The 25746-nt window shown below is 42.7% G+C and overlaps 1 protein-coding gene across 15 annotated transcripts in view; it reads left to right on the top strand.

Annotated features, from left to right (window-relative positions):
• Positions 1–25746, top strand: part of MSI2 (musashi RNA binding protein 2) — a 382062-nt gene that overhangs the window by 282123 nt on the left and 74193 nt on the right. For all 15 annotated transcript variants that reach the window (XM_074974408.1, XM_074974416.1, XM_074974413.1 and 12 more), the window contains 2 exons: positions 3154–3236; positions 19185–19299. In XM_074974408.1, the coding sequence (XP_074830509.1) occupies positions 3154–3236; positions 19185–19299 (198 nt within the window). The remainder of the gene's footprint in view (positions 1–3153; positions 3237–19184; positions 19300–25746) is intronic.

The following is a 25746-nucleotide window of genomic DNA, read 5'->3' as shown; positions in this document are numbered from 1 at the left end:
CAACAGTGAATGTCACCCATAATGAGCTGATGGTCCCATCTCAGCTTTATAATTCAGAACCCTCCTGTTTCCCTGTCCTGCTATCTAGCCACTAGCGCGCAGTCATCCTGCATTCTTCTTGTTTTCCTTTGTTAATCATCACTTTAACTAATTCATTGCAGATGATAATGCATCCACTAGGTAAAATGATTACACAGTTAAGGAATAGCATTTACTGTTAATTAATTGTTTCATTGCTTCTTTGGTTTTCCACAAGAGGAAGAAATAAATGTTTTTAGACATAATCAAGTTTGTTTTCTCTCATCAAGCCAGATAGACAGGCATGTTTGAAATGGTGTAGCTCTTTTAAAAACCTGCAAATGAGTGTTGACACCATTGGATTGTTCTGTTATTCCTATTATAAAACCTGTAAATCCAGAACGCTATATGTCTATCTTCTTTAATCAGACAAATAATTTCTTCATAAACCCGCATTTCTGCCTTATGGATGCAGGTTGGAAGGAGTAACCTGTTTCCTAGGTTGAACATGTAATGATTTTGATGGGTTTTCTGGTGGAGTTATGCATATTAACGCTAATCTCCTGAAAATTCCCCTTCTCTTCTTGTTACTTGCAGTGAGACCTGAAAAAAATCGAAACTGAAATCCTCCACTGCAATATTCGCTAATGAGTTACTAATGATGAAGAAGTTTCTGGAACTCAAACAATTAATGACTTGCAGAACTGGACTGGACATTTCATTCTGCTTGGCAAAACTGGTTCCCTGTGGTGTGCTGCTCTAATAACACCAATAATTACTTAACACAGTGTGGGTCCCTAGATTCCTAGGATGTCATGTTTAGTCCGTTAACCACAAAAATTTTAGTTGCAACTGCAGTCCTCTGTAAGGAAGAATTAAGCCGAGCAATTTAGAAGACAAATAAAGGGACCAGTTTGAATAAGATGATTCAAGATGCTGCATGCTTGAAGTACTGAGGAAAATAGCTTTCTGAACAAAGATGCAAAGGGAAATCTTTGGATGTTAATGTAACATAATAGTCAGATGTTGTGACTTCTAGGATATTTTGAAACCATTCCGAGTTGTAATTTACCTAAGGAGAGGTGTCGGGGGAAAGCATTCAACAGTATTAAAATTACCCTGTGTTCCTAAACCAATCAACCGGTAGTGCTTAAACCTTGCTAGTTCACTCTAATCACTGAGAGACCCATTGAGAATAGCAGTGTTCTGTGAATTTATGAATTAGCAAACACACATGCACAACTTCAAGGGCAATGCACTGCAAAATGTAGTTTGTTCACTTACTCTGACAAGCACAGTTTAGTTTTAATTATTTGCTAGTATGAAGTTTTCTAGCCAATGTACTGTGTGTGTTAAAGCAATGGAGGGCATAGTAATAGAAGACTTCACTATAGCAACTTAGCAGCTGCAGAATCTTTGCTAAGAATCAAAGTGAGGAGGGCCAGGTTTTGGGAATGAAGAAACAGGTTAGTGGATGCAAAGTGAGAATTGTCAAGGTTTGTACTGTGTTCCCTCATAACAAGAATCTCTGGGTTTGTACCATGCAACAGGCCACATTCTCAGTTAGCGTTAGTATAGCTCATGGAAGTCAGCAGAGCACCATCAGTTTATGCCAGCTGAGTATCTTCCCCAGTGTCAGTGTCTGTGTCTGTGTCTGTGAACAAGATACTAACTTTCTCATGTGCAGCTGGTTTATTAGTGCAAAACTATTTATGTAAAATAAACTAGACAGTTGTGAGCTTATTTATCTCCCGTCCCTTCACCATCATTTTGGTTTCATTTAAAACACGAGTTGCAATGGACTTTTGAGTGCAGCATTCATTTCTGTTCATATATTATCGTGTATACTTTTTTGGTACTAATTTGGAGTTTGGGTTTATTATATTGTTTTATTGGGAGCCTTCATGTTGTCTTAATAGATTTTGATATTTATCCATTGAGTGCTTGAAAGTAACACGGTGGTGCCTTGTGGGGTTTTTGTTTTGTTTTGTTTTTAGAAAAGATGGGTAAAAATCAATATGCAGAGCTGTAGCTTGCTGCCAAAATTCTTTAGTGTGGAGTGTCTAAGATAGCATGGACCCAACAGAGTAAATACAGTGTATAGCTGGCGGGCAGACAGCATGCATCAAACAACCTTAAACTGGCCCAAATCCATAGCTCCTTTGAAGCAGCAGTAGAGAAAAGATGAGTGATCAGATCAGAGGTCTTAAAATTTAATAGTTTCTTAAAGGCCTCAGGATGTCCTGATGAGGTATTTGAGGAAGTAATTCAGGAAGAAAGGGACAAATAACCACCTCCAAATCTTGGCTGACCCTTAGGGTTCAGTGTGTCAATGTGCTGAAAGGACAAGCCAGGACCTGCTTTGATCCAAGAAGCACTTACTATAGTGACTGCTTCCCTGTGAGAGCAAAGCCAGTCTCTTTTGACCTTATAAATAACAGATGAGTAAATTTCTTGTTTGCTCAGAGGCAAACAGAAAGTGCTGATACATGTTTGTGAAATCATTAGTTTTTTTTTTATTCTCACTGATGGTGGTATTGGGTAAATGAGGAATCATTTTCTCTTCCTTTTTGAATGTTTGTTCTTTGTCGCTTAATGAATCAACCCTAATGGAGAAGTCTCTTGGAATTTAAGAAGAACTGAAACCAATAGGGTTCCACAGAAATGTAATAGGGTCTGCATGGATTACTCCAAACACCTATAAAATGTAATAGAGAATTATTTCTGTTCTCTAGGTTTTTGAGCCACCCAGTAGCAAGGAAATAGTTGTCTATAATATTCTATAGGATGGATCAGAAAATCTGTAGGAAGGACAGAACCCTATTAAATATTGGATATTTTGTTTAATTTGTGTAATATATAGAAGTTTTCCATAAGGGCACAATAGAAAGTATATGTGTGTATGTGTAGTTATGTGCATTATTATTATTAGTATTAATAATAATAATAATAATTTGTATTGCTGTAGCTTCTAGGAGCCGTAGTCCTGGACAGGATCTCATTGTGCACGTGTGTGTGAAAAGTGACAAAAATTCAAACCGCCCATAAAATGCCATATTTAAATGAAGCCTCTGTTGTTTTAACATAATTAATATTTTCCTTATACTTTCCTTCTTTCTCTCTTTTAATAAATAGGATTTGGCTTCGTAACTTTTGAAAATGAAGACGTGGTGGAAAAAGTCTGTGAGATTCATTTTCATGAAATCAATAATAAAATGGTAAGTTTTTCAAATATGCACGTCAGCAGTACCTTTTATCACAAAACCATGCTGTGCCCGAGTGGTCCATTGGGAAAATGTTCTCCATAAAATTAATTGTTTTTAGACATCTTGTGTCAGATGTTTGTCTTTATAGTGGGTGAGCACTGGGTTATGAATTTCGCTTATTTAGCTCTTACTTTTCCCACTAACCTGAGGGCATATAGGGAGGCTTTCCTTACTCAGGTACCCAGTAATTGTCATACTGGGTCAGATCGGTGATCTGTCTAGAGCAGTGTCCTGTCTTGGCCATGGTCAACACCAGATACTTCAGAGGAAGGTGTACTTAAACAAAATGGGGTTGCACAGGTGTATCAGAGAACAAGAATTTGACTCAGCAGCCATAGGGGTGAAGATGATCCGAATCGGGCCACTTGATTATTCTCAAATGCCATAGTCTTCCAATAATCCAAGTTCCTGTCTCTCTACTCCTGATGATCCCCCGCTTCCCCCAACATCCCCTATATAACGTGTGGAGTTGGGAAGAGGAGTAGAACCCCATTGATGGTCACTGGACGGGCTTCTCAGCACAGGGGAAATGACCAAAGTAGCTACTGCAGAACAAGCTAATTCTGATCAATTTCCCTGTGTAGACAAGCCCCAGTGCTGCTTAATACTGTAGCTGTCCACCAGAGGGAACCAAAAAGAGTCATGGTGCACTTGTCAGCCTGCTACCATGTAACCTCATCTCTCTTTGAAAGCACCTCCAGATGCACCTGTCCTAATACAGAAGCAAGATGACTCCTGAAGTTCTTCTAAAGCCCAGTCTCCTCCTGGGTAGAGGGTTTCTCTGTCAGCAAAGCCATCTAGCCAGATGAAAAAAAAATCATTTGTATTTCAATCGATGCAATAACTTTGATATTTTCAGTTAAAATATTCTTTTCCCTTTGTCAAAACATCCCTTGCTTCTCAAACGTATTCAGATATGCATTGTATAGTGGTCTGATATGTGTTCACAGACTTTAAATTCAATAATAGAGCTTTTAGTGTGGATAAGATCAAAGCAATCTCCTTAGCATATGCTAGAGGCCTGATTCAATATTTGACTTGCTAATTTTTCCCAGGGCACTGAAATAATATTCTTCATATTGTTCCTCACTGCAATGTGCGTCTGAAATGAAAATAACAGCTCCTTAGCATGCTATATGTTGAGATGTCAAGCTCAGACTTTAAGGTGGGGTCTACACAAAGAGGTGACGGCTCTTACTTTGGGTCTGTTAACTTTAATGTACTTTGTGCCTAGCTCAGGCTGCCTATCTTAGACTGGTTTATTCAGAATTTTTTCTTTTGGCCAATTACATTTTAGTGTTTCCCAGTAGCTACCAATGACACTTAGAAATGCAGGGTGAAACAAATATGGGCTGAAATAACACCCCTCCCTGCCACCAATGCTTATTCTTTTGTATATTAGCTAAATGATGTTCGTCCTAATAAGCCATCCAATTAATTATTTTTCTTTAACAAAAAGAGAGTTAAAGCTTATTGTAAAAGTGTTAATTTAAATGAGTGCAAGACTTGCCAGCTGGTGAAGGAAAAATAGTTTTTTCGTATCGCTTTCTGCAGGGCTTGCTTTATTTCCAAAAATCCCACACTGACAACTGCAACAAATCAGTCTTGTCATATGACATCAGATCACTTGAGTAATAGACTGGAACTTGGAAATCCGTTCCATGCCAACACACCTTGTCACAATGGCCCTGTATGCAGATGTTTTTGTATAATAAAGACCTTAATCAGCATTGGGGGTCACTAGGTGCTGTAAAAACACAGAGGTATAATAACTAGCTCTTATATAGCACTTTTCATCAGTAGATCTCAAAATACTTTACAAAGCAGGTTGGGGTCTCTACCCCCCTCCCATTTTTTGTTTTTTGTTTAAACAGACAAGGAAACTGAGAAACAAAGAGGAAAAGTGACTTGCCCAAGGTCTCCCCACTGGTCAGTGGCAAACCTGGAATTAGGACTCTGCTCTCTTGAGTCCCAATTCAGTACTCTATCCACTAGACCACACTGCCTCTCTCTGCCTGTCAAGTGACAGCAATAAAGATTCGCAGAAAGCAGTTAAAGTGAGGGGTGTGCCCTGCTATATCGAGGGTATGGTCATTAACTCCTTGTAAGACCACACCCACAGGAACTTTCTAACCCCTTGGCAGAACAGGGCCTCTCACCCCGTGACTACTTCATTTCCTTAATAGCCTCTTATCTTTGTCTTTGTCAAATTATTTTCAAAAGTTCGAATAAATGACATCAGCCAGTTTTTCTTTATTTGCTGGTTTGGGGATCTGCTCAGAGAATCCTAATGGACGAGAGGCGCATAATTTTCCTTCACAAGAATTCATGCTGCTTTGTCCTTATGTCACGTTCATCTAGGGGTTTTGTTGTTCTATTTTTAATTATCAACTAGCAGTGGATGAAATGTGAAATTTGGAATGATGCAGAAAATATCTGGGAGATTACTTCAGTTATTTCACACTATGTGGTTTTTCTTAAATTCAGATTCTTAGCTGATGTAAATCAGCATTGCTCCCTGGATTTCAATGCTGGCCCTCAGTGAGCTACTTAGTGTAATACAGATATGAGATGAAAAAGAATCGTGCAGTACAGTCCAGTTTAACTTCAGAGATATCACGTTGGCAGGACAAAGTGAGTGAGCAGCGGCCTGAGACACTTCATTTGATACATTCGTAGTGGAATGTCAGGTCTGCTGTAGAATTTCAAACAAATTGCGTGTTTCTTTTGCTGCATATGTGTCCTATGTATTTATACATGATGGGGAGATCTTAAAAAGCACTCAACCTTGTCCTAATTCTGCTGTCATTGAAGTCAGTGGAGTTTCACTGTTGACTCCATTGGAAACAGTTTTCGGGTATCATCAATTCTGCAGGGATAAAGTTAGGTCAACACAGAGTGCTTCTAAAAATCCCACCCTTTAGAATCTAATGTGGTGCAATTTTTCCTGCAGACATTATTCTTGCTAATTGGATACAGTGGCATCTGTGGACCATTGCTGTGTCTGTCACAGGTTCTAGCAGTCAAACACAGACACACACACTGGTGTTTAAGCCATGCTCTCAAGTGCAGGGCATTGGTTAGGAGGAAGGACCCGAACTTCTCAGGTCCTGCAGTTATTCAGCAGTTTCTCATTCCCTGTGGGGTTTGTACAATACATAGCTCTCAGTGGGTGTGATGTTGCTGCACCCCTTCCTCCTGGCTTCAGTGGGGAGTAGGGAACAGTTTTCAGCTGGCACTGAGCTTCTCTACTAGAGCTGCCCTTCTGGCTTTGGTTGCCTTGCAGTTCTGTCTTCATGCGGAAGGCTCAGTGGCTTTCCACACCCCTTACCAGCATTCTTCTAGGGAGTGCTTGGTTTGCATGTTCTCTTCCACCTCCTTTCCCCACTATGGTAACCGCTCTGTATTCAGCAGTGTCCATCTTATTGTCACAGCCAGGCAGCGGTCAGCCAGACCTAGTAGTCAGAGCCAGAGTCTGCAGTCATGAGACAGGAGTCAAGAATTGGGTAGGTCAGGATATCATGAGATCAGAGGCAGGAGACAAACTGGAGATAAGAACCACGAGTCAGATGCAAGGGAGCAGGAGCAGGGTGGAGTCTAGTTCAGCCAGCTTCCTGTTCCTGCTGCTGACTTAAGTAGAGCCAGTGGGCCAATCAGCCTCTCTGGGATTCTGTCAATTGGAGCACAGGGGTAGAGCCTCAAACTGGGGCTAGTCTTCTCGGGTCCCAGTTAAGCAATTGTCAGCAGACTGCCAGGTACAGGGCTGGAGTGCAGCTGCTCCCAGGGGCCCTGCAGACCCAGATTTGAGACCTGTAGGTCATGACACTTACCTGCTTCTCCGCTTCCATGTATTTCAGAGGCTAGCTGGCCAGCTCCTCCCCTCCTGACTTCTCAAGACCTCTTCTGATCTCCCTTTTTGGTGTTGCTGGACTAGACACTCCTCCAGTGCTGCTGTTGCCATATTTACTGGGCCTGTAACCCTATGAGGCTGAGATGCCCTAGATACACCAGACTAACACACATGCCTCACCTTTGGGCAAGAACACGGCTGCCCAAGGAGAGAGGCACAAACTAACCAGCTACCCCCTCTGGTGGTGCTGGGATGCACGGTTAAGAGTACGCAATGTCCTCTGAGCCTTGCCCCAGAAGGCAGTTCAAGGAAAGAGGGGGTGGGCATTCTTAAGGGGCAAGAGCCGCTGCCTCTAGTTCACCAACAATACTCACATTTCAGCTAGCTTCTGGTTCTGCTGTGGAATTTTACCCAGCTATCCTCCCATGCTTCCTGGGCAAGGAGGGGCTGGGAGACCTGCTAAAGGATGCCTGAGGAATCCCAGGTATAGGGCCTGTTAAGGTAAGAGAGGGAGGGGAAACAACAAGGTGGGGTGGGTGAAGATGTCACTGGAGCTTTGCACTGAGCAGGGGATAAAAAGGTGTGGGCGGCTGCTGTTTGGGGTCATGGATAACTAAAACGAATCCTTACAAACAAAACGTGTCACACCTGCTCCATCCATGACACGAAAGTCACGATGCTCTGAGCGTCTTTTTCTGGATGCTCCTTTCACTGCACTAATTTTAAAAGTTGCCCACGAGAGAGTAGTGGATGCATGAGGTAGGCCCAGGACTGACTCATCTCAATTGATGATGTGTCTGTGGATAAAATACCAAATCCACAAAAGAGAGCAAGAGCCGCAGGTGCCTAAAAATGACGCACAGCTAGTTATGGATCGCTGCCTTGGGAGAGTGCTTAACTTGAGTAGCTAGAAATCCATCCTGGGCTGACCACTGCACAACCCGTTGGTAAGTGCATGTTATAGGTCCCCCTTTGTGCCAATTTGCAGAGGATACAAGTTGCAGACCCCATCTACAGAGACTTGGTTGTTAAGCTCAAGCTGTAGCAACTCATGCTTTGAGTTCTGGAGGTCCCCTGGTCTGTCAGCAAAGAGGGCAGCCATCACTACTGCACCTCCAGATTTAGCAACTGAAGTTCATAATGTTGAGATCTCTCTCTCTCCCATATTCAACAAGTTGTCATTCTGCATAGTGGGAAAATAAAGGTAACTTGGCTACTGTTGTTTGTGAGCCTATTTCTAGCTTTGCTTCTCACTTGGAAGCTAATTTTAGCTCATCCATTCTGCTTCTGTTGCCATTTATAAAGCTTAGAATGTCAAACACAATGGTAAATGAGTAGTATGAAAGCGAAAAAGAAAATGCCAGAGAGGCATTTAATAAATGACGTGGGAGTAAGATTTAATAAATGTATGTGGGAGTAAGATTATCTCCAAACATTTTTTTAAAAACCCAAATCAATCCCAGGATAGGCTTTTCCTACACAAAAGGCTATTTTGCAAATAGAAACGGAGCATGTTGTCTGTGGGGGGTGGGGATATATGGTGAGGGTGATTCTCTCTCTTTAAAAAATTTTGTGCAGTGGTGTAGAATGCAATAGATATTCGTATTTATTGTTTATACTGTGGTAGATGTGATTGACCACATCTGGGCCCCATTATGCCAAAGGTTGTGCAGCCAGAGAATAAACAGTCCTTGATCCAAATAGTTTACAGTCTAAAAGTTAGAACAGGTGGATCAGGCTGGGAAAAGGGGAACGCTGGCTAACAAAAGTAATAGGATGCTTTAGCATAGATGAATACACACATTAGCTATTGAATTTCTCCCAAACTTCTGTTTATCCTTCATATGCCCATGAAGTAGAGGAGAATTTAGCACTTTGGAAAATTGGCCCTGGTTTGACAGCTCTGGAGGTCCTCCGCCTCTGCCCCTTCCCCCCAGTAACATGCACAGCAAATGTGGCAGAAAAAGTAAACTTGTCCATGCTGCCACCTCTGTTTAAACCCTGTCCTTGGAGGTACCTGCCTCTAGGGATTAGCCATTAGTTCAGCCAGAGTGGGCCATCTGGTTCTTGGGCTCTCTGCTGAGACTGTCAGAGAGGTTGCCACACAAGATGGATTTTTTTTCACTAGAGACTTGATTTGAAGTCAGTGGAAGGACTCTGACTTCAATGGGCTTTGGATCAAGATTGAAATACTGAATAGTGACTACACATTCATTAATACATAGGAGCCACCAACTAGCATTCCGGTGGTGGTGGTAACTTTCTGCTCTGAAGTGGAATCGATTAAAACGGCCAACCTAGAAGTTAGCTGTGCAGTCCCTGAAATCCAACCACCAGATAGTGGTCAAACCAGCAGACAAAAGTGAACACTATCTTAGTCCTTAATCACGATGACTATGTCAACAAGGCCAACAGACAACTCTCTGGCACCACTGAGTCTATCAAGAACTAAAAGAAGCTCCCCTCCCCTCCCCACACCCCACAGTTCACACATGAATTTAAAGATACCGTGAAATCCTTCACAAACAACTCTACAACCCATCCCAGGGACCTTCTACATGCTTCCCAAGATACACAAACAAGGGAACCCAGGCAGACCCATCATATCGGGCCACAGCACTCTTACTGAAGGAAAATCAGGACTGCACAAAGGGCCAGCTTGCTCCAAGACACTACTGACTTCCTCCAGAAACTAACAACCTCCTCCAGAACACCAACCTTGCCACTATGGATGTCACCTCCCTATGCGCCAACATCCCTCACCATGACAGCATTGCTCCTGGCCTCACGTACAAGATACTGCACAGCGCTCAAAAATCCACCCCAAAAACATTGCCAAGATCATCCATTTCATCCTGACCCACAACTTCACATTTAGCAGCAAACATTTTGCCCAAACCATGGGAACAGCCCTGGGTTTTCAGATGGCTTCTCAATATGCCAACCTCTTCATGGAGGAAGAATCTCTGGATAGATGCACCATGAAACCAGTGATGTACCTGAGATACCTACGGTGATCTTTTCATCCTCTGGACAGAAAACCTAAACTACCTCATAGATTTCTGAACACCATGATTAGTTTCAATAATGGAACTCTACAAATGACTATATATAAGAAACCCACAGATCACCACACTTACTTCCAAAGATACAGCAACCACCCCAGACACACCAAAAAATCTGTTATCTATAGTCAGGCAGTCATATACCACAGAATTTGCTTCAAAGAGAAATTCCAAGGTACGCACTCAAACACACTATTCACTAAATAAGGACACTCCACCAGAGAAGTAGATCACAACATGAAAAGGACCACCCAATTGCCCCAGGAGAACCTGCTTCAATAAAGGGGGGGAAAAACCACTGACCAAACATTCCTAGTTATCACCTATCACCCCACACTGGAACCCTACGGGGTATCGTCAAACAATTACAACCCATACTTTGTGGGGACCGCATCCTGAAAAAAATCTTTCCTGACCTCCCCCACCCCTCTTTTGGCCTTCAATCAACCCCCCAACCTCATCATCAGAAGCAAGCTCCCCACAGATCAGTACACACCAACTCAAAGTGGCACCAGACCCTGCCGGAACAACAGATGCAAAATCTGAAGACACACATTTACTGGTACAATGATCAATACCCCCACAACACAGCTCTCAAGGTTCTTGAGTCCTATACATGCCTATCACAAAATGTGGTGTACCTCATCCAGTGCCCTAAAAGCCCCAGCAATAATTATGTGGGTGAAGCCAGACAATCACTATGCTCTTGAATGAACTCACACAGAAAAATGATAAAAGACCAGAACACCATAATCACCCATGGGCAAACACTTTTCACAAAGCAATCACTCCATATCTGATCAATACTCCATCCTCAAAGGAAACCTGCACAACACCTTCAAAAGACGAGTCTGGGAATTAAATTCATAATACTACTGGATACCAAAAATCATGGACTGGCTACATCGCTCATTACAACAATTTGTAACACACACCTATCTGCTTACTCTTAATGGCCCACTTCAGACTCCTTTTCCATAACAGTCTTTAATTGCCTATTCCATTGCAAGTGGTCCCCTACAACATGTTACCCCTTATGCTTAACAATCTGTCCCAATTTATATTTAGTTCAGACACTGATTTCCTTCCCCAGACCTGAAGAAGAGCTTTGTGTAGTTTGAAAGCTTGTCCCTTAAATCAACATCAGTTGGTCCAATAAAAGATATTACCCCACCTAGCTTGTGTCTCTGCCATCACAGGACAATCCCAGCTACAACATCTGTGCAAACAGTCTAGGTTATAACTGCCAACCCAGAGGGTAAAAGCTTTGTGTGTCATTTGCAATCTCCTAAGCTACTCAGTCCCCCTTTTTAAAAGCTGTGGTGTGTTTTTAGTAGGTGTAGTAGAACAGTAAGCTGAGTCCCCAGCTGAAATCGGGGTTCTGTTGTAGACAAGCATAATAAGCAGCAGTGACTGCCCCTAAGAGCTTATAATAACAATAGACAGATAGTGTAAGGGTGGGCAGGGAAACCGAGGAGAAGAGACTTGTCTGAGGTCAGTGGTTGAATCAAGAATTCCATCTAGAATTCCTATCTCCCAGTACAGTGCACCATCTACTAGATAACACTGCCCATCCTGCTAGTATTTTACTTTCGCTCTTTGCACTGTTTATTTTTCTTCTCTATACGCACTGTAGTTCTGTATGCATTTTAATAACGATTAATGTAAAAGATACTAAGACTTTATTGTAGGTGACAATATGCACCGGGCTGCTATACAGTTGAGGAGTGCAATGCGGAGAAGCAGGCTTTCTGGGCACAATGTGGAAAATTGGCTCTTTACAGGGTTTGTCTTCAAAGAGACTTACCAAGTGGCCTTGCCATCAGTGCACACACATCATTTGAGAAACGGTTGGTGATTTAATGTGGCCATAAGGTTGCAGTTGGGTTGTAACCTTGGCTTGCCCTACAGACATGTAAAGGGACATTTTAAAGGCCCACAGGTTGAAGGGAAATAGCCAATGGAAAGTTATAGCCAAGCTAAGTGATAATGACTAGGACAGGAGAAGCCCTGCTTCTATATGCACGTAAATATATTTAGTTTTTGAGCAGTCTTCTATCTTCTCTATTTAGTACCTCAATAACAGCACTTTGTCCTTTTCTAGTACCTTTTGTATGAAGATCTCAAAGCACAGAAGCTTGTTATGCTCAACAGCACTCTGCAAGATAGGTATTATCACTCCCCATTTACATGGGTAAACTGAGTCACAAAAAGGTTTACGTGACTAGATCAAGTATCAAGTTAGCGGCAGAGCCAGGAATTAAACACAGGAGCCCCAACTCCAGTCCCTAGCTCTAACACTGGGCCACAGTGGCTTTTGATGTGTGAGTTCCTTGTAGAAGGGGACTGCCTCTTCATTATGTGTCCATAAGAGCATAGCACGATGGGGCCCCGACCCTGAGTGAGGTTCTTTGCATTACTGCTACAGATAATGTGTACAGCTAGGATGCCACAGATCACATCAAGCTGCAGCAAAACTTGGCTTATCATGATCTCACATTCCAAAATTGCTTTCACCAGGCCGTTGAGCCAAGTACATTGCTAATGGTTCTGGGAGATTATGTTACGCCACTGTTGTGGACCGCAGTGTGAAGAGTCTGGCAGTAATGATAGCCACTGCCTGCGGATGTATTCTCATTCAGGCTGGTTGAAGGCCTGCAGGAGAGGGAGTGGGAGGCGGCAAGCCTGGAGTGAAGTTGTTTTAGAAGCGAATGCTGTGGGATTGTTCAGGTTTGTCTGTTCTCTCGGAGAAGCGCAATGCCAGGCAGCAGCTCCCTCGGAGATCACAAGGCTGTGTAGGTCTGAGAGTCTCATCTGTCAAGTGAAGGACACTGCAGAATGCCTGTAACTTGGATGCCTTCCTCCAAAAGAAAGACACTAAAAGACACCATAGACATGGTGCATTTAACTGCTGCAGACTATGGGGTGTGCCGTGATTAAAATGGGTTTTCAAAGCCTGCTGGATTGGGGGTGGATGGAAGGGCAGGGGCGGGGGAGAGGGCTTGGCAAGGGGGACACAGTAAAGAAGAGGAACTGCTCCAATGCTAAGACTTGTCAAGTACTTTATTGGACAGGTTGGAGTGATATATCCCAAGAAAATATGGGAGATGTTGTTCCATTCTGTCCTGTAGACACTGACCTCCCTGTCACAGTTTGAGCATCTATTAAGTGACCAGTTATTTCATATTCACCACTTCTGGTTTGCCAAACTTCGAAGGGCTTTAAAAAACAAACAAACATTTCATTGTATTCCCTCATGTAAATAGGCCTTTACAGAATTACTAGGTGAATATAGATTTTAGTTTTACATGAGCAGTAGTTGTGGCTTGCAGTTGCATGAACAACATGGCATCTTCAGAGGTAAACTAATCCAACTTGCTGTCAATTATACCTTGCTGGCAAGACAAGGTTGCCTTGTCTTTGGGTGGTAAGCAGTTTTTTGTTCATTGTGAATACAAGAACACTCCATCTCCCCTGGCCGCCTCCCCCAAAATAGCTCTGGTTTCTTTGGTAAGTTGTAGCCATGTTTTCCTGAAACATCATGGTGTTGAGAGCTGACGGCTCGTTTTGTTATACTGGGTAGAACAGGCTTTTCACTTGACAGCCCAGCTTGACAACCCATGGTTCCAGCGAGTTTGCCTGCTCACTCCTGACCCAAGAATACTCCAGTGTAATATTAATTTTCAAGACCAGATTTTAAACAAAAACAGTGAATTTTAGCTTCTCTGCTATTTTCGCCTTAGAGTTAAAACTTTCTTTGTTAGGTAACTGAACCTGAAGAACATCCCGCATGCAGGGAAGGCGCCAAAATTGGGAGATTATTAAGGTGAACAGCAAAAGCTGAAATAAAGAATTTCTTTAACATCCAGATTTATGGGCTGATTGCCCACATTAACCAGGCAGTGGGGAGTGTCTTAACTTTGAAATATCTGTATATATTTCCACTTTGTGAAATCCACTGGCACGTCCCAGTTCAGTAAAAATGTCCTAGATTGTATCATATAATGTCACTGATACTGCATGGTTGTCTTCAAATTTGACATGGTCCAGTGGATTTTATTTGATCCCAGCATGAACCATTTGCTACATGATGAAGCACAGGGTAGGTAACCAACTGCTCTGCATTTCTCAGATCAGCATACAATGGCAGCTTCGTCTGGCCCGGGTTGGTAGTGACCAAAAGTTACCACCATCTGATGTCCATTCAAGGACTTGTATGGGATGAGTTTGGTAATCTCCACTGAGTTCCCAATGAAAAGGTCTCTCTTATCACAAGAAAAGAAAAACAACTCTGCAGCTGGCAATGACAGACCTTTCTGCTGCAAGTCTCAGCAGAGAGGTGTGGTGATCATTAGGCCTATGGCAGAGGCCAAGGATCTACATCAGCATGGAGAGTGAACTACCTTCTCAGGTAGGGCACTAAGCCAGGTGAGCTGAGACTTGGGATCTATTCTTGGTCTAGCTCCTGGTCCACTGGAGCAAGTCACTTTCCCTCTCTGTGCCTCAGTTTCTCCATCAGCAAAACAGGGATAATAATGCTGTAGCCATTTTTTGTAAAGCAGTTTGAGATCTATAGATGAGAAGTGTTCAGATGTTGTTAAAGGTGCTCCCTACAGATCAGACTGGTGGAAATTGACAGAGCAATGCAGGGAGAGCTTACGTTGCCGCTGCTTGTGCTATACACTCCTCTGTTGTAAGAGAGTTAACCAGGTTGCCAGTCCAGCATCTTGCATGAGTATTAAATCCCCACCCAGAAGGATCCATTCCCAGTTGAGGGAGGAATGCTTAATCCCTTGAGATTATCTTTAGTGTTGATTGGATATGTTCATTTGCAGGGTTTTAAGAGTGGCATATTTTTCCTCCAGTGAGTTTTTTGTTTTTAATTCCAAGTAAAAACTTACTTGCAGTTGGCTAACATTCTCCTTATGTCCTTGTGGGCTGTGAAAATCATAAATTAAGATCATCTTTCTGAAACCAGCGGTAGTCTGTTTTGTGGTTGCAGAAGCTAATTACTGGGTTATTGTTTCTAACGGTGTTAATCCAAACTTCATTTTCCTGTTAATTGTCCCTCTAGCCAGGCTAGATTATGTTTTATCATTCTGAATATTTGCAATGAAAACTACTCTGAGGTGTAACCAATGACTCCGTGACATTTTGAGCAGTGGTGAAGCTGAAGAATATGATTGAGAAATGAAATGATACACCTCCACTGATCACTGTATTTGAATTTGCCTGAGGAAATTGAATTGGGCATACTGCTGATAAATAGCCCTCTGATTAAAAACAAGCAAAGGGAAGTTGCAGAGGTGGGTGCTGAACTTTTTCATCTGGTACCTAGAGAGAACACACGAGAACATGGGATTGTGTTGTGTACTTGTTGCCTGAGGAAGGACCCTTGCTTTTATAGGATGATCTGGGAGCAGGGAGGAAGTAGCATCATGGTTTTTTCCCCGGCCATTCGGGTTTCAACAAGAGGGGTGGCAGCTCTTGGCCACAAAACTCAAATTCATGGGAAGCCTGCCATATTTCATTTAGACTCAAAACTCACTGGAAACATCATTGAAAGGGTATGTCAAAGATTCAAGCATTTTGCTTGAATTTAGGGTCAGTTTCCCATTCCAGCCCTTCTGGTCCTCCTTAAAACTTTCCTCTGCCATGATGTCTGCAAAAAAAAACTCAACAGTGGCTAGGTGGCTGGCTTGCTGTGACCACTGTTTTTATGAGGGTCTCATTGTTTCCTTGTGTTTCCACCTATCTGTTTGTTGTAGCCACCTATTGTCTATATTCTTTAACACTGAAAATGTAAACTCTTCTAGACAGGGACGGTCTCCGTTGTGTTTGTATAGTGCCTAGCACAATGGGACTCTAGCCTCTAGGTGCTTCTGTAATGCTGACAAATAATAATAAATGATAAGTGTCCCCTGAGCTTCACTTTGAATTTAGGGGGGTTAGAATCTAAATGCTAATGACAACTTTATGGAGAGTAAACCCTTATGAACTGAAATGGAAGCTGATAGTGGCCTGAATTGCTGCGAGGTGAAGCAGTCCGCATTAAGGGCCACTCCAGATAGTGCTAAGAAAATGGGGGAATTCTGAGCTTCATTCCTAGCTACCACAGCAAACAGGGTAGTGTCTTCAAGTGCAGGGTTGAATTTGTGGGAAAAGAGACACTCAGTCGAGCTTGGGGGTATGGTAGATCCTGTTCTTCTTCCCTTTGATCTGTTTCTCTTATATTTATCTAGATACTTGTATGGTCCCTATCTCCATAGTATCTGAGTATTTCACAAACACTTGGGAGCCAGAGAAGCATGTGGCACAGAGAGATTAAGTGACTTGCCCAGGGTTATACAGGAAATCTGTGGCAGAGCTGGGAATTGAAACCCAGATTGTCTGAGTCCCAGTCCAGGGCCTTAACCATCCTCTTCTCTAGATAGATGCAATATACACCATCAGAGGCCTATGCTGAGATTTTGAATTAATGAATGTGGAAGGATTTTTTTCTTTTTTCCTTCTCTTTCTGACGCTTTCTTTAAAAGAGACTGCTGTGAAACCCTATTGCTCAGTCTCGTGTCTGTCCATGAAGCTCTCATTCACACAGCCCAGGACATTGTGAACCAATAAACATTTTGAGGAGAAGGAAGGAGGACAAATCGACGCAAGTTGATCCCTCTGTGCTGCTCTAAACAGCAGGGAGGCTGAAGCTATGAGAACAGACCCATTATTTAAAAGGGTGGGAAAGTCACTTGCTTGTTTCTCCCTCTGCCTGCGGATGTATTCCTTCACTGAGGACTCACTGCCACCATCACCATCGCCGAAGAGGAAGGAATACACGGCTGGTACTGCCATGGCTTTGCCTGAGTTTACAGGACATGCAGAGAGTGGGTGTCTCCATTTGAGATGCCTCTCCTGTTCATAATGTTTGTTTAACCTATTTTGCCTGCCTCCTTTTAAATCTTTTGCAGCTAGTCTCATCAGTCACCCACAATTCATATATATCCAGCAAAGAACACTCACGGTAACAGTATTTTTCCTTTACATAGCAGCATCCTTCTGAGGACCGCAAAATGTTTTGCACATCTGAATTCCTATCCCAACGCAGCTGTGTTGCAGGATGTGTATTGTCCTCATTTTGCAGATGGAGAAACTGAGGCACAGAGAAATGAAGCCATTTGAACAGGATTATAAAGCAAGTCAGTCAGTGGCAGAGGTGGGGTGTGTGGAATGGGGGTGCTGGAACAATTTGTATAGTGGGGGTGCTGAGAGTCATTGAACCAACCTGTATATGATGGAAACCACTTCAAGCCAGGGGGTGCAGCAGCACCCCTAGTTCCAGCACCTGTGGTATGGTATGGAACCAAGGTTTCCTGTATGCTGTAATCATAAGACTCTCAGATACTTCCAGTTTCCTCCAGTGGCTCCCCTTTCCTCTCCCTGCTCTTCTCCCACTATACCCACTGAGCAATCCTCACCGAGGCACTCACTGGCAAAACAGTGACATCAGAAGAACTCTAGAGGCATTTCATTCCAAAGTTTGATGGATTCTGGCAGATCTGTTGGCAAGATGCAAGTGTTTTGACATCGTTGTTGGCGGAATCTGAGCATTATTGCTTTGTGAAGTGTTGCGAGCAAGCTAAGTAAATAAGATCTGTCGTGGGGTTTGCAATAGAAAGGGGAAGAGTAGGTGGTTTTGTTTAAAATACTCCCATTACAGTCAGTTAACCTTTATGTTACCTAAATGAAAATTATGTAAACCTGAAATTTTCGCTGATCAGGTTGCCTAGGAACAGGCGGTCAGTTTTCATAAGACAATGAACACACAGTCACTGATAGGGCTATTAGGAACAGAGGCATTTAGCTGTATTATTCTACCTCCCTGGTTTTATCGGGTGTAATTACCTGTTTTCACACAGAAAGCACGCCCACCTGTGCCTGCTCATTCAAGTAGCAGGGCTTGTGGAAGAGATGTTCCCCTGCTTAAAGTGAATCCACCAGCCCAATCTGCATATGCTAAACATTGCCAATTCTGTTCTTCTTTGCTGCGGGTTAGAGGTTGGTGTGTTGAGTCCACAATCAGAAAAGCAGATGCTTTTATTATTTGTGTTACAATCGTGACAAGAGCCAAGATCAGGGTCCCATTGTGCTAGTCACTGTACAAATATGTCGTAAGAAGCAATCCCACAGAGCTTGTATTCTAAATAGACCGATTCAGACAAAGGGTAGGAGGGGAGACAGAAAAGTCACTGAGAAGTGAAGGGATTTGCCTAAGGATCAAAAATCAGTGGCAGAGCCAAGGCCTCAAACCCAAGTTTTCTGATTCCTAATTCCATGCCTTATCCACTGGCTTGGTTCTGGTGCATGAGACAAGAATCTGTTCTGAAGCTCACACTGTCAAAGCACCCCTGTACTCTCTTGGTTACCCTTGTGATTGCAAGATTTTAAAAAGTTATTAGTTAGAGATTTGTTATATGATTTAAATGGCTTTAAGAAACTTCAAAAGATAAAGGGAGTAACTAGAAGAGAGAGAATGTGGATCATTTACTGGTAGGATTTAAAGAAATTCCTCTGCCAGGTAGAAATATTGATTCTTTATTCCCGTTTTAAAATGGAGCTTTCTGTAATGATCACCAATAGTCATTTTCTGTTATCACTCGTAATAGAACTGTGCCAATGACTTTCCTTCATTCATTCCATGCCTGCAAAGAATCATTTGAGCGTAAACAGAGCATAGGTTTTTGTTTCAGAAACAGGACAACTTATTAAACCTGCATTTTATCATTTTAACAGAGTTTTGCTATGTGTTTAAAGAGACATGCACATATTTATTCTTTTTAGACTCGTTTACACGGGTGGACTATTTTTAAAGTTCACATTTGGAAAAAAAACAAAGCTAAAAATAATTTTCCCCCCTTTATCTAGCTCAGTTCTGCATTTGACATTTACATGGAATTCATTTGCATCTCATTTGTACATGTTTCTGCTCAATAGGTAGAATGTAAGAAAGCACAACCTAAAGAAGTGATGTTTCCACCAGGGACAAGAGGAAGGGCACGAGGATTACCATATACCATGGACGCTTTTATGCTAGGGATGGGAATGTTGGGTAAGTGTGAAATAGCCATGGAACTACTGAAAGAGCAAGCATCTACCTATGTTGTCTTCCCCATTGTGAACATTTAAAGGTGCAGAGGTGGTGCGTGAATTACTGAGTTTACGCACAGTGTGCAACTCTAACATTTAAACTGTGGGAGTGGGGAAATAATCCTGTCTATGGTAAATGATTAACTTTCTTTTTTTTCTTCCTGGGATATCAAAATTTGCATTTAAATGGATGTTTTAAATAGCCTGTTTTACTCTTATTCACAAAAATAGAATGATGAAAGATGCAGCGTGTTCATTCTGACTAAAAATGATCTCTTTTCCTTTTTAGAGGAATTGAGTCACACATTATTCCCCTTCTCTTAAAGGTGTCTTTGACAGTTCAGCATAGATAATTGAAAATCTTGCAGCTTTAAATGGCATGCAGGATGGAGAAAGCAGAGGAGATGCATAATAGTGCAGGTCGCAACAATAATTACAAGTTTCAAGGAGACAGAACGGTATTTTAGTTCGAAGTATTGTGTCCAGAAAATACTAATTAAATGGGATAAATGATATTTAATGGCAAAATTCTATTTGTGCAGGAGGTCTTTTAGTTATAATTGGTTCTCATTTGTTTCTGCCTAGATAGTTTCTTCTTTCTGTATAATCTGACAACCTCTTTATATACTTTCTTCAGAGTTACCGAGTCAGGATGGAGCAAATCCATTGCCAGCATATTTTTAGAAAAACATACATTGTTGCTCAATCTTCCACTGCCCCCCCCACCCCCCGCTTTGTATTTAACTTTTCCTTGGTTGACCCCTGCTGTGTTCATAGAGTGAGGGTGCTTGAAGGTGTTTCCTAGGCAGAACTGAGTCTTTCCTGTACTAACCAACCAAAAGTCCAAAGTCTGTGTGAGTTTCTTTTCCCTACTCCTTCCCTTAGTGGGTGGGTTAACTACCAACGATACTTAATGGGGGGGGGTTGGAAAGGGGGATCAGCAAATCTGAGACCCGTTGGAAAATTTATCTAGCTTACCCACCAGGCCAAGGGCACAGCCAGGAAGAGAGCCCAGGTCTCTTGAGTCCCAATCCAATGCCCTTTCATCAGTAGATCTCAAAGCATTGTACAAAGGAGGTGCAAAGGGCATAGTTATCCCCATTTTGCATGTGGGAAAACTGAGGCACAGAGAGGGGAAGTAACTTGCCCAAGGTCATCCAGCAGGTCAGCGGAGGAGCTAGGAGTAGAATCCAGGTCTTCTGAGTCCTAATACTATGCTCTGTCTGCTAGGCCACACTGCCTCCCTTGCCTGCAGTCCTGAAACCCTTTCCTCTCCTTGCCCCTTCCCCACGCAGTGTTGTTCTGAAAAAACTTTTTAGAAAATGTGACCCCGTAAGACTCCAAAGGGCAAATAAAAAGTGCCCTGCGTTTATACTTGTTAATTTCATGATCTTTTAGCCAACTTTATGATTTTTTGGGGGTGAGGGGAGGGCCGGCTTGTGAAGTGTTACGAACTGTTGTCATGCAGAATAATAAATAATTATTGTACTTGGATTGGGGTTGAGCTTGGAAACCGCGATCCGAAGTTTGGAGCCCAATTGTGCTAGGTGCTGCATAACAACAGTTGGGAGGGGGAAGAGATCCCTAATAGCCCGGACTTCCTTCAGTGGAACGAGTTAGGTTAAGGGATATTGCTCCCCGGATGTTCAATCAGTGCATGCCAGCAGGCTGAAATGATGGTGCTTCCTGAAACCCTGCTGTAGCTGGCGCACAGGTGGGGTGTTGGTGTCCCCACGGGAGAGGCTTATAACTTGGGAAACCAATTGGTACCGTGGAAGGAAAACAAACCAACCTAGCTGTGGCTCTCTTTTTAATGTAGGGATTTGTAAGTGTTGTCCCCACCTCTTCTCAATCTACTAAATAATATTCCAAAATGTGGGTGATGCCTAAAGTTAGGCACCGAAATAAGGCCCCCGAGTCCTTCAACGATCTCTGAATGGCTGGATTCTTGGATGAAGTGGAGCTCTGCATGGGTTCAGGGTTCTTCCCTCATGAAGTTCATTGCAGAGTCAGGGTGAAAGTGGCCTCCTTTCTTCCAGGTGTGGAGCACACGTAACTCACGTTGAAGTCACTGGAAGTTGGGCATGCTCAATCAGGCCGTTTATTAAAGTGCCTGAAGTCAGGCACCACCAGACTGAGAAAGGACTTTCCCAGGGTGCGTTTTTTTTTACCCAGAATTAGTAGTAGGTCAGTTCAGGGGCCTTGAAGCTGATCTGTTCTTGGATGCAGTAGTCAATCCCTTCAGATGAAAATATTTTATTCTATTCCACTACCCCCAACTTCTCTCCCTTAATGTAATTCTCAATTTTGGAAATTAAAATTTAGGATTAAATTATTCATCCTGTTCTAGTAGACCCATGCTCATTTCAACTATCTACTTTCATGTTCCTTAGCACTTTTCTCTACGATGGTGTCTAGTTTTTTCTTCATGGGAGTTGGTTGAATGCAACCTTGTTAACTAATTCTCCAAGACAGGGCTCGGTCACCTGCATTTAAAAGAGACACAGCAGAGTTATAGCCTAGGCAAAAGGATCAAGAGCAAAATTCTCTCTTCAGCTCACTATTGCAAATCCTGACCCTAATGTTCTGTTCTTCCTTTGACATCAATGAGAGATCAGTGCATGTTGAGCGAGAAGAATTTTCAGAGCCAGAGCCCAGCACAGTGATCTGAAAGGAGAATTTAACCCTGAGGCATGTTATGACTAATTTTCACTAGGGCTATCTCTTTGAATAAGGTTGCTTTGAATATTAAAACTAAGAGATGATGAAAGAAACCCTGGGCTAGTACATTTATTTCTGTTGAAAGCAAGGAATATGTATGCATTTTGGCAAATTCCTTTCTTGGCACACAGGTGCCTGTTACTCATGTGCAATGTATGACTTCATTAGATCAACCACACTGGTTCTGTTCCACTGGTTTTCACAGGACTACTCTTAACATGCTCTTACTAGATTTCAAATCATGGGGACTTGCTCTGAATGAATGACTGATTCATGTTGAAGGCCAGATACTTAATTATCTGCTCTAGCTATTTTTTTTTTCCTTCTTCCAAGTTCCTGATTGCTGTAGTGGCACCATATTAAATAATTACTTGCTAAATAACAAAGTCATAACACAGAAGTCCAAGCCTATCCGCATGACCATTTTAACTCCCATTTTTCAAGGGTTGCCAGTAAAAGTACACTTCAAGGTTGGAAACTGGGCATGTCAACAAAAGGCTCAGTGAGGAATTTTTAATTTCCAACCCCTGGCAATGACATAGCAATGAGGACCAATCCCTGAGAGGAAGAAGGGTGTAATTAACCCATCAAACAACAAGGCATACAAAGTAACATATTGCCAGAGGGAGATTGTGAAGTAGCTGAATATTTTGCTAAGATCCCAAGAGGCCTTTGTCAGAATTACTCCATTACTAGCTTTCGACATTTAGTTTCACGGAGACTAAGTGAACTGGAGTTGCTATCGAAAGTTTTTATACGGGTCTCCAGAAGCCCTTGTCCAAGGTCACCTTCTCCAGATGCAGCTCATGGAAAGAAAAGAAAATCAGAAGAAAGAATACACCAGAGCACTCAAAGGAAAGAGTGCATAGTGATTCCCTCAGAGCTATTAAGGAAGTTGGTCTTCCTCATTAATCATTGCTGCCCCAAGGATATAGCAGCAACTGGAACCGAGAAGTACATAGATAGCCATGTTCCGTGATTATTGGTTGATTGGGACAAAATCAGAGTACTTTTTAAAAGGACACTTCTTCTCTAAGAGCGTAGGCAGATTGAGTCCTGTCCTGCGGCTGCTACTGGGCTGTCTCAGACTTTTTGTCATCCAGTGTAAGAGACATACCCTTCAGGGAGACTAAGAACATTATTTAACCACTCTGCCGAAAGAACGAGTTGGAGCCGTTTTAAGCCCAACTATCTCTTACTCCCTAGCATCCTACTTCACTAGTGGACTCCGAGACAATCAACATAAATGGAGGATTCAGTTTGGGCCAGTCTCACAAGTGAGAGCCCTGAAAACACAGCAGGAAGCCCATGCGACTGCTTGTGAATTGGGTCTGTGCCCCTTACGGTTAGTGGTAGCACACAGCATACTCATCTGACTGAAATCGGAGATGACTTGTGCAGGGAGAGTTGGCTTCCCACAACACTAAAACTTGCAGTCGTCCAGCAGGCACTCAAGAAGCCACATCCTGTCAGGCTAATGCCCTGTTATCATATCCAGCCAGCAGCTCTGAACCACACAGGGCATCTTTGACCTCTTTTAATATGGAACATACAGATATGATCACATTGCACCACCACAATGCTTCTGCATTGGTTAGTGACCTTTCCCAGGTCCATTCCTATGGCCTCATCCATATTTAAAAAGCCCAAAATGGCATACGTTACTGACAAACCTCCTCCAGCAGTGCCACTCGCTGGGAATGCCACAGCAATTAGAGCCCCGAGTCAAACTCATGGGGGTTTTCAGTGGAATGCACTTGGCTGTGGAACTTCCTACCCCAAGCGACTCAGCTGACCCTGAGTCTTGCCAGGACTCCTCTCTTTCAGCACGCTTCCTGCAGCGATGGGCACCTTAGAAGTGCCGATGTTAATAATAAAGCTGGACCCCTTTAACTTGCAAACCCCTCCAGAGACCAAAATGCTCAGCCCACAAAGAGTATATACTTGGAACGCTACCTGATGTGAACACTGAATTTCACAAAGTCTCAAAGAGACTTTTTATATCATTGCATAAGCCAGATTGGGGCTCTGCATTACTGCACACGTTCAATTTAGGTAGGCTGAGCTCATGCATAAAAGAAGCTTGTGCCCTTCAAGGAAAGTCATTCCTTCCCCCCTCCCTCCCATATCAGAGTCTGTTTAATGGAGAAGCTGCCTCTGAGACAAAATTAGGAAAGGGGAACTCTTTATTAGGCATACATTTCCTGGGTGTCTTGCAGAGCATTTAGGAAACTTTCTAGCCTCCAAAATGTAGCACCCTTTGTAGCATTCAGCATCTTCTTAAACAGCCATAGTCACCATTCAGTTAACTCTTCCATTTGCTTTGTAACAGGAGGAAGATCAACTGTTTGGACTGAAAGAGAGGAAGAGAGAAAATGTCTGCTCTGTAGCAGATGTTCCTCTGTCGTAGTTTCTCCTCAGTACATAACCTCCCCCATTCACCACTGGGAATTATCTTTGTTTTGCATTCACATTGACTATGGGTTCTCAATTCAAGGGTCATAACCACCCTCCCTTTCTCCATGGGCATCCCAAAACCTTTAATTTTGTAATGTGGTACATGATGGAAAAGATTGAAAGCCACTGATCTGGTCCACCTATGAGATTAGAGTGCTCCTCATACACCAGAGTCCAATCATTTTGGAGTGGTTGGAAACTGAAAGATGCCTCTCAGTCAAAAATCACCTCCCCTTAATAATAATGCTGCTATGTATAAACATCAGAGGACCTGGACCCTTTACAATTGACATCGCCACTCACAGTACGAGCACAAGGTGGTGGAGAAATCCTATGTTTGTCATGGCTGAAGAGCTTGGAAGAGGGAATGTGCTTTGAAGGAGGTTGTTTCCACATAGAAGAAAGTGAGAGTTCTTCAAGGGTGAAGAAGAGGCATAAAAGAAGATGTGAAGATGTTTGGGAGAGCGATGCAAAGGGAGATCTTGTTTAAATAGTGCCTTTCCTCACAAAGGAGGCTTGAGCAAACACCAACTATTGCATCCAGCTACCTCTGCAGCCCACTGCACAATAGGGTGGGGAACATTTTGGCCAGAGACAGGCAAGCAAACTATTACTGAAAGCATTGTGAGGTCCTTACTATCCATCCAGAGGTGCCAGGGCCTTGATTTTAAGATCTCCTCAGAGACTGAGGATCATACCTTGGAAGGATGAATGACTGAGTCAGCCCTGCTGGGATTTGATCCTATTATACTAGGTATTTTAAACATGAGACTTAGGTATACTTTACCTGGGGGATTCTTGCACCAGCATAGCTGCCAGTGCAACCTGCTGGCAGAGACATACTGCAATGTTGTAATAAATGCCTTGCACCACAATGCAAATCACTTCTTATACCAATGCAGGATGGCTATGATAGATATTAGCATCGGCACAGTACTGCACTGGTGTAAAATAACCACAGTGTAAACAAGCACCTTGGAGGACTAAGCCATCTCTTCCAGCATCTTAAAATTTAGAGTAATTTATAATTTATGCTGGCACAAGAATACCTGAAATGGGATGTCTTCGGTACCTGGCCGTTTTTATAGACCAGAGAAAACGCCTTAAACAACCGCTTTGACAGCAGCTCTTCCCAACAAGCTGCATAATCAGAAGTTGCTGGGTTAACTCTTCCCTAGATACATCGTATCCTTCAAATAATAACGCAGATAAGCCACTGAGCACTGCTTAC

Source organism: Natator depressus, chromosome 17 (genome assembly GCF_965152275.1).
Source record: "Natator depressus isolate rNatDep1 chromosome 17, rNatDep2.hap1, whole genome shotgun sequence".
Lineage (NCBI taxonomy): Eukaryota > Metazoa > Chordata > Testudines > Cheloniidae > Natator > Natator depressus.
This window is presented reverse-complemented; position numbering and strand designations above follow the sequence as displayed.